Genomic DNA, 9,141 nt, shown 5'->3' with positions numbered 1-9,141 from the left:
CTAGAGTTCTTTTTGTGTGGCTATGAACTTTGCACCTCCTTCCATCCCTTCAGATATCTTACTTGTAGATACTTGCTTAAGCTGTGTTGCAACTGCTCAGCCTCCAAACCCTGTTATTTGCGTTAAGGTCCTGACATAGACAAAACATAGATAAGGCTAAAAACCAAAAAAATGAGGTAACCATATATGTGAGTACTGAGGCTATTGATGCAACATTTGTGAGATACAGCTTGACTTGGGACAAAGAGTTCTCTGTGAGCTGCTTTTTTTCATTGCATCCCTTGTGGCCTGCACCACTACTTCCTGATTTTGGAGGAGGGGTGGGGGGGATTAGTTTTACTTTTAAGATTTTTGTGCATGTGTGTGTGCGTGCTTCTTTGTGACTAAAAAACAAACCCACACCCTCAGCCCCACATGGTTTCCGGTGCTGCTTGCTTTAGAGTCAATACAGGAAGAGTGGGGAGAGAGCAATAGCACACATACTGTTCTTACAAAACAGTCTGCAATTGCAAATTCAGTTGACTGGACCACATTCTCACCAAGCGAAGAAAATGGCTGATTCAGAGGAATGTCTGAGAGATCTTGAGAGTGACACTGGGGTGGAGGAAGGTGGCCAGGAGGAGACACAAAGGTGAGTGGCTCAGCGTGATTATACGTTTTGGTGTCTAATGTTCCAAAAATGGCTTCACAGTTTAAAAGGAAAAAATAAAAGAAGACTGGGTAGAAAGAGACATCTGGAATCTGTTATTGTAATCCCATTGGACCATTTGTAGAGCCTCTCACAGATGTGGTATTCAGCCATTTCCATTGATGTTAAGCTTACTTTCAGTATAGAAGCTAGAAGTATGAGACAGGAGCCCCCCCCCTTCAAACCTTGCCTTAGACATGGATTCATGGATGGTCTTAGGCAAGCTGCCATTTTTCAATCTCACCCCCACCCACCACTATGTACATAAAGAAAATGGAGACATATATTATAGGGGAGTTGTAAGGATTATTAAGATAGTATGTGAAATGCCTTGAACATTCCGGGGTACAATATACGTACTGAGTATTAGCCATGATGGCAGTAGATCTGTGTATTAGAAAATAATGCTGGGTAAGGGGTCCAATTTAAGGAGCAAATCAAACATGGGGAGGAGTGCAGAATTCCCCCCTTTCTGCAGTTTATCTCTCCCTAGCCTGTCCCCTAGCATCACTGGCTTCTGATACTAGAATTTAGCTCAGAATTTAGTGGCAAGAGCTTAGAGAGACAGATTACAGGGGGAAGTAAGTGGTATGGAGGAGAATTGCGTAGTTCTCACCCACACACCCTTTTCCTCTTTAATTTAGGTCCCCACTTTCTGTGCATTTGAGGCAGAGCTAAGTTTCAACACATGGGTCTGCCACATCTATTTTAGCCATTATAAGAAGGGTCATTATAGTCAAGTATGGCCATGAAGTTCAGAGCTGTGTTTCCACACGTGCCAAATAACATTTCCTCTTCCAAATGGATATAGTTTCAGGTGGGTAGCTGTGTTTGTTTACAGTCAAAGAGTAAGATCAGGTCCAATAGCACCTTAAAGACAACTAGTCCAAATGCTTGATGTCAATTGATGATTTTATTAGTACAATACAACCGATGCTTTCATGCAGACTTGTGTATTGGAAAGTAAGATGGGGTGGGGGTCCAATTTAAGGAACTTGATGTTGTCTGCTAGAGGAGTGTGGGGGCTTGGTTGTTAATATACACATATCCATACTGTGAAGAAACAAGAAGTGATAGCAAAATTACTACACTGGATGATTGGACTGGTTTTTTTGCTCTACTTACCTGTTGAACTTCTACCTCACCAGTTGGACTATGTTATAAATTGTACCCATTGTGGACATTTTTGTACACTGGAAGGCCTGTGGATTAATTATTTGTGTATGTATTACTGTATTTATTGTTGTATTTATTGGAAGAATTATTTATTAATAACACTTGGAGCACTTTGCACTTTCATAATATAAATTATAAAAATTTAATAATATTGTTATAATAATTGTAGATTGTTTGTGCTTGTTAACAGATCCCTTGATTCCCTCCAGAAAGGTTTTTTCCCTTGTTGCTCTCAAATTCAGAAAGTGCTGTATCTTCACACTTAAATAAGGAAATACATTGGTTTGATTCATACTTTGCAGGAATCTTAAATACATTTACTGTGCTGAAAATCTTATTTCTGTGATCCTGCAAGTTGCAAAGTTCTGAGAAAGAGACAAAGAATTAAAACCATTGTATGCAAATTGAAGCCTGTTTACGTGATCCTTGGGCAAACTACCAGCTGGCATTTTCCATCAGCCTTGACTCTGGTGTGCCCTTGGCAAACCAGTTGTCTGAGCTCTCTATCGCAGGCACAAACTATGATTCACCACAAACCAATGTAAGGTGACCCTTTTAAAACAGACAATTAGCAACAGGCCATGCCCCAGGTAGGTTTGAATCCCTCTGTATATTTTACATAAAGTTAGACCTTGCTGACTTGATTCATTTGAAATGAGATAGAATTATAAGCATGCTCTATAAACATGCATCAAAACAGTAGAAAACAACTGACTAACATTTTAAATGTATCGACCGTGTGAACAAAATAGTGGTTAAGATGTACAAACCCCCTCGAAAAAGAGGTGGTAATCTTCTTGTGCTTGTAAAGGTGGAAAGTACAAAATTATGAAAATGTTCTTATTCCAGGTCAGTGTCTTTTGTGATTCTACACCACACAATTCACAATATTAATGCATTGTTTCATGCTGTCCCACTCCCCACAAGTCAGCTGCTTTAAAGGATGAATTATTTTAACTCATGTCTTCTTCAAATGTTCAACACACATACTCAATTGCACTTTGAACTAATGCAGGAGATTGGGCATAGATGCCCTTTTTGAACACAAATATATTGAAGTGCAGACCCTGGGAAAGCAGCTTTGCAGGGTGCGTGACTCAGGCCTTCAATTCAGCCATTATCATGATACAAAGACAGACAGCTGTTTTCTCATCAGTACTCCATTTTCAAGACCCCAGAATGGAATTGTTTGGGTGAAAATGGCACTCCAAGATCTCACTCTGTCTTGAAATCAAATTGGTGGACAAAACCAATGAGGTTCAATTGGTGATGTTCCCCTTTCCCTTTCTAACTTTTCTACTGTTTCACATGGTTTTGTTAGTGTAAGTGCCTCATTTTAGCCTGTTGTGGCTTTTGTTCGTGTGTACAGATTGAAATTGTTTGGTACAATGCACCCAAGATTTCAGGCAAATGCCCTTGTCTGGTGTCCAGTACTTTTATTGTTCTGACCAGCAAAACTGCATTCTCTCAGGTAACTACTATTAGGGTCTGAAAACTACTAACAGTGCAATCCTAACCAAAGTTACACTCTCTAGGCCCAAGGATGTAACTATCTCAAACAACACTGTTAACCCCATAAGCAGCTGAACAAGATTCTGGGGTGGTGGTGTTTGCATATTCTGTGTCCCATCAGTTTCTGGTCAGAGCCCTGACTACCCCTTTGCACTACCAAAGTAGGACAATATTTTTAAAATAAAAAAAACCTGGCATCCTTATTCACAGGATGGGTAACGATCTTGTGGGTACTTTTTCTGCTGTGGAGTAGCTTTTAGCAATAATGCCTTGATGAAAAGCCATATGCTTCTCATGATTGGCCCAGCATGGCAATACTTTCCAGCAAGCCTCAAACACCAAGTCTGTTAAGCTCATTGATCACAATTGAACTGTTCTCAAGACTAGGCTAAATTTGGCACACTCCAGTTTTATCTTCCAATGTGTAATTGAAACCTAGAGCCAAAAATACATTTCCACAGCTTCAGAACTCAGCTATATTATAACATGGCTTCCACTTTGTGGAATGGGCTCCTGAGGAAGTTTTTTGGAGGCTCTGTAAGCTGTTTTATTTACTAAGGCTCTTAATAGAGCTGTAACATTTTCAAGCTGTAGGTATTTTCTTGGGGAGTGAGGGGTTTATTGGGTTTTGTTTAATTGATGGCTTTAATTTAAAATTTTAAGCCTCCTTGAGCCACAAGGGAAAGATGGGGGTATAAATATTTTAATAAGCAAAACACACACACAACTGCAATTGGAATGGTATTCTTATTGTAGTGGCCATATGTCCAGGTCAGTATCTTGTCAAGCAGGATGACACTCCATTTGTTCTTAACATATGAGGTACTCAACCAAGAAATAGCTCCTTACAGACACAATCAACTATCCTTGCACAACCTTCAAGGTTGGCTTCCCATTCTGGCTTCTTGTTTCCAATGCTCCACAAAGCTCTCAGGCTGCCCATGTATGGTCATTGATTAAGAGTGGCTTTGCTGTGCCAGCAAGGCCCATCCTGTCCTTTGCCACGTTCATCTCCAGCTGTCCTGAATTCTCTAGATCCCTTAGAGGAGACTTGGAGAGTCCTAAGTAAGATTACAGCAATTGCTAAGAATATCCAGCATTGGAAGGAGATTGTCTGGGAAAGCTGATATCTAGTGAGGTATCTCTGGACTCCTTGGAACTGCATTCCTGTGGATGGTGCAGGAGGGTTTCTGTTCTATGTTTAACTCAAGTGTGCACTGTTGTATAAAAAACTGGCAAAATGGCAACATGTTCTGCTTGAGTGAATAGAAGAAATATCTTAAATTGGCTTGGCCCTAGACTCAGTTTCTGATGAAAAGTTACAAAAAACTACTTATCAGTTAATAATACAGGTCTACAAAAGGGTGAGTGGGAACTGTCTGTTATTTGGTTTAGATCCCTGAAAATATTTGGGTCTTCTAAATGTTCTTTCATGCAATCAAAATTCTAGTAGTGTCTAGGATGAAAATTAGCATGATTGTGACACTGGACTAATCAAATAATTGAAAATTGCAGTTTTTGGATAGTCATTCTTTGTGAAATCGATTCAATTACATACATTAAAATGATAAACTTTGATAAACATTCAGTAGGTTTGTTTCTGTATCATTTGAGGGAAAAGAATTAGTGATATTAATCCTCTGAAAGATTTTTGGGTATGTACTGTATGCACATTCTTAGATAAAATTTGTTCTACGCAGCTTGATGTATTTCTTGGAACTGCAGTATCAGTAGACTAACCAGATTCTGATAGCAGCAAGCCATGAGAATGTGAATTCTTGATGTGTTTCTCCTGATTCAATTGCAGTGCAATCCTAAACAGAATTATATCCTTCTAAGCTCATTAGCCTCTACAGGTGTAGAAGGGCATAACTCTATTTAGGACTGCACTGTTTTTCATACCTTTATGAAAATTTCACTTGGGAACCTCATGAAGGGCACAAAACTACAAGAAATTAGGGTTGTTTGGATACTCACTAGTTTTATTCATTTCTGTTTGCTGGACATGAACAGGGAGATTATTTTTCATCAATTACTTTGGCTGTTCTTGAATAGCTTGAACCAGTTCATCAGATTATTTTTCATGTATTCAAACACAAAATACAATTCAGTGTAATCAACAGTGTTTCACACATGCACGTTCCCACACAACACAATGGGAGTCCTACTTTCCTCCTCCCCTGCAGGCACGTTATTGCTGCACACCACTTGGCAGCCAATCGTTGAAATAAGCAGTGGGCAAATCAGTCATCAATTATAAACATTGTATTTTTTTTAAAAAGTCACCATCTCGTATTCTGGTTCATGCCACCAATTTTATTCTGCACATGTATATTTTCACATAGCCAATGGGAAGCACAGTTTTTTCTCATGTAATTTGCAGAACAATCATGAGCAGCATTATACCCTTCTAAACTGAACGAAGTCAGTGGGCTTCAAAGAGCATAACACTGCTTAGGACTGCATTGTGTCTTACCTTACCCAACTATCCATGGCCCCAGGCAGAAGCTTCTTTCCTACTGCATATATGCACAAGCTTCCACAACGCAAGGAAATGAAACTCCATCGCTACAGCTATAGCACAGTTGCAAAGCTCTTCAACAGCCATTTGAGGTGGGCAGGTAATGACTGAGACTGGAGGTTTGGCTCACAAGTAATTATGGCTATTCAGGTGAACATCAAACATGTTTGCTGCAAAGTTCAGAGCATCACTTCCGGGAACCTTTTTGATGAATACCTGATTGACTTTAACAATGCACAGGTATTTATACAAAAGAAATACCTGATAGGCTGTTCTCAGTTTGAAGCATATGAAAACAACTCAGTTAATCAGCCTTCAGGAAAGGAACCAGATGTGGTTTTGTAGGACCAAAGTCAGGATCATCCACCAGCAGGAAAAAAGTTGTGAGCAGACATCAACTTGATCTGGGAGGATAATGGACATGCAAATCCTGCCAAGGCATTCAGAGAGTCTGAGAACTCACTAGCATTTTTAAATGCATGGGGATGCATTTCGGATGCACTAAATGCATGGTAATGAATGATCAATGCTACTGGAGAGGGGAAACAAAATGAAAGAAATATACTTGACACATAGGAGCACACATAACAACATGGAACAAATGTAAGTAACAAGCCATTCAAAATAAACCCAGGACAACTTGCTGTGAACATATGGTCCAGAAGATAATACGAACATTAGAACTGACACTCAATTTAATTGAAACCATGTCCTGCCCAGAGTAACTGCAAGCTCCTGTAGCAGAAGCATGTTGGTTGGTATGGGATTTTTTAAACACTTTTAAAGGAACGTGGAGAGAGTTGTCCCCTATTGTTCCTTCCTACTTTTCATTCAGCAGGAAGTAGGATAAAAAGTTAGCATTCCTTGCTTTTTTTGGGCAAGAATGGCGGTCAAAATGGTGGAAGTAGAGAAGAAGAAATGCAACTTTAGGAAGTTCACTTATCAGGGTGTTGAGCTGGATCAGCTCCTTGACATGTCTTATGAGCAGCTGATGCAGCTTACCAATGCCAGCACCTGAATCATACCCTATGGGGCAAGCAGCATCCCCTCCCGAAGCGGCTCCGCAAGGCCAGAAAGAAGCACCCCCCATGGAGAAGCCTGAGGTAGTCAAGATACACCTGCATGACATAATAATTTTTCTCGATATGGTGGGAAGCATGGTGGGTGTGTACAATGGGAAGGCCTTCAACCAGGTAGAAATCAAGCCTGAAATGATTGGCCACTATTTGGGTAAATTTTCTATCATTTACAAGCCTGTGAAGCATGACCAACCTGGGATTGGGGCTACCTACTTGTTTTGGTTCATTCTTCTGAAATAAGAGAGGCTTTGGAAGACAATTCCTATGTATAAATAATGGTGCCCTCCCCCCCAAAAGTTAGTACTTTTTGTCTGCCTTTCTTGAAACAGAAAGACACATGTCTCCAGTGAGACACATTGTATATTGTTGTTTTTGTTAATTATAGTCTGTCTTTCTCACTGAGACTCAAGGTGGATTACACAGTGTAAATCCATATGATCAACAGCTGGGACATTCAGTAAACAATGCAATAGGCTATATGCAGAAAGGAAATCAACCTATCAATGATGTTTGGTTTGTAAACAGTTTTAAAACTACTTCTACCATTGGATGACTGTAGTACTAGATGAGGCTGCTGTACATTTGTCAAGATCATATTAGAGTTCTAAAACATTGGCAATGATACAGTATTGTGGGTGGTCCTACATTAATTAATGTTGCTAGCTTAATCATTGATCTATTGGCCTTTGAACAATGTGATATGCAGTTGAATCTACAGATGAGCATGAAATGGAAAAAAAACAAACCGTGCAGTTTGTGGTTCGTCACATTTCACGAACCACGAACCACAAATTTTCACAAACCTGCCCTGGTTCGCAAACTGGTTCATTTGGTTTGTGAAAACGTCACATCCAGGTCAGCAAATATTCACTTCCGGGTCAGCAGAAGGTCACTTCCAGGCCAGCAGAAGGCCGCTTCTGGGTCAGCAGATAGTCTGCAGGAAGTCCATCCACTGTTGCCTAGAAAACTGATTGATCAGTGCCAGGCTGTCTGCAGCGACGAACCAAAAAACGAACCAAAGGAACCAGCCTAAAGTTCGTGGCAGCTCGTCAGAAATGGGCTCTGACGAATCACTGGTTCACAGACTACGAACCACGAACCACAGTTCGTCATGAACTTTGGTTCGTATTTTGGTGTGTGTCCATCTCTAGTTGAATCATGAATAAAGCATATTGCTTATTTTTATGATTGTGAGATACAATTCACAGTTGTGGTCATACATTAAAAATCCTGTGATCTGGATGACCCTGGTAATTTCCAGAAATCCTAGCCGTTTAAGATATAGAAATGATTACCTTATACTGAATCAAACTAAAGATGTTTCAAACCCTGCTAATTTTGTATACAGTGACTGACAACGGTTCTCCAAGGTTTTAGGTTAAGGTTTTTTCCAGTCTCACTAGCTGTTTCAAGGGACTGAACCTGGAATCTATTTAATATATATAAAATGCATTGACTAAACTATGGCTAATAGTTTGCCTTTGCATCAAGAAGTTTGTCCTTTGCATCAAGAAGAGTAGCTCAGAAACACATTATTCTTGAGTGGTGCTAAAGTAAATCACCAGTCACAAAGTTTTTAATGTGGTACAGTGTGTCATGCTAGAATCTGGGAGATCCAGGTTTGAATGTGGGTGACCTTGGGCCAGTCACTCTCTTTCAGCCTAACCTACCACACAAAGTTATTGTGTACTTAATTTATATTCTACCTTTTTTTCCAATGAAGACCAAAAGTGACTTATATTGTTCCCCCCTTCTCCATTTTATCCTCACAAGAACTCAGTGAGGTAGATTAGGTTGAGTGTGTGTGACTGGCTCAAGGTCACCCAGCATACTTCCATGGCAAAGTAGGGATTTGAACCTGGGTCTCCCAGAGCCTGGTCCAACACTCTAACCATTATACAATATTGCCTCTCACATTTGTGTTTTGTTGTGAAGATAAAATGGAGGATGGAGGAACAATATTGCAGTCACTTTGGGTTCCTATAGGGGAGAAAAATGGAGTATTAATGATAATATAAATAAAGGAAGTGAATTTCTCTATTTAGATCAACCCCAGGCAAACAGTAAGTTTTTTAGAGGTTACATGTGTACAGAATAGATTTTATGTCCTGCATTTATAGTGTAATCTTTTGCACATGCTTTGCATGCCATTGCCAAAAGACTCA

The 9,141-nt window shown here is 39.9% G+C and overlaps 1 protein-coding gene and 1 pseudogene across 1 annotated transcript in view; both read left to right on the top strand.

Annotated features, from left to right (window-relative positions):
• The first annotated feature begins 485 nt into the window (after positions 1-485).
• Positions 486-9,141, top strand: part of LSP1 (lymphocyte specific protein 1) — a 116,457-nt gene continuing 107,801 nt past the window's right edge. Inside the window, exon 1 of the mRNA XM_054970757.1 lies at positions 486-631. Coding sequence (XP_054826732.1) covers positions 552-631 — 80 coding nt within the window. The 5' untranslated portion in view covers positions 486-551. The remainder of the gene's footprint in view (positions 632-9,141) is intronic.
• On the top strand, positions 6,793-7,216 carry LOC129323922 (40S ribosomal protein S15-like; annotated as a pseudogene).

This window comes from Eublepharis macularius, chromosome 2 (assembly GCF_028583425.1).
Source record: "Eublepharis macularius isolate TG4126 chromosome 2, MPM_Emac_v1.0, whole genome shotgun sequence".
Classification (NCBI taxonomy): Eukaryota; Metazoa; Chordata; class Lepidosauria; order Squamata; family Eublepharidae; genus Eublepharis; species Eublepharis macularius.
Note: the sequence above shows the minus strand (reverse complement) of the source record. Positions and strands in the feature narration are given on the sequence as shown.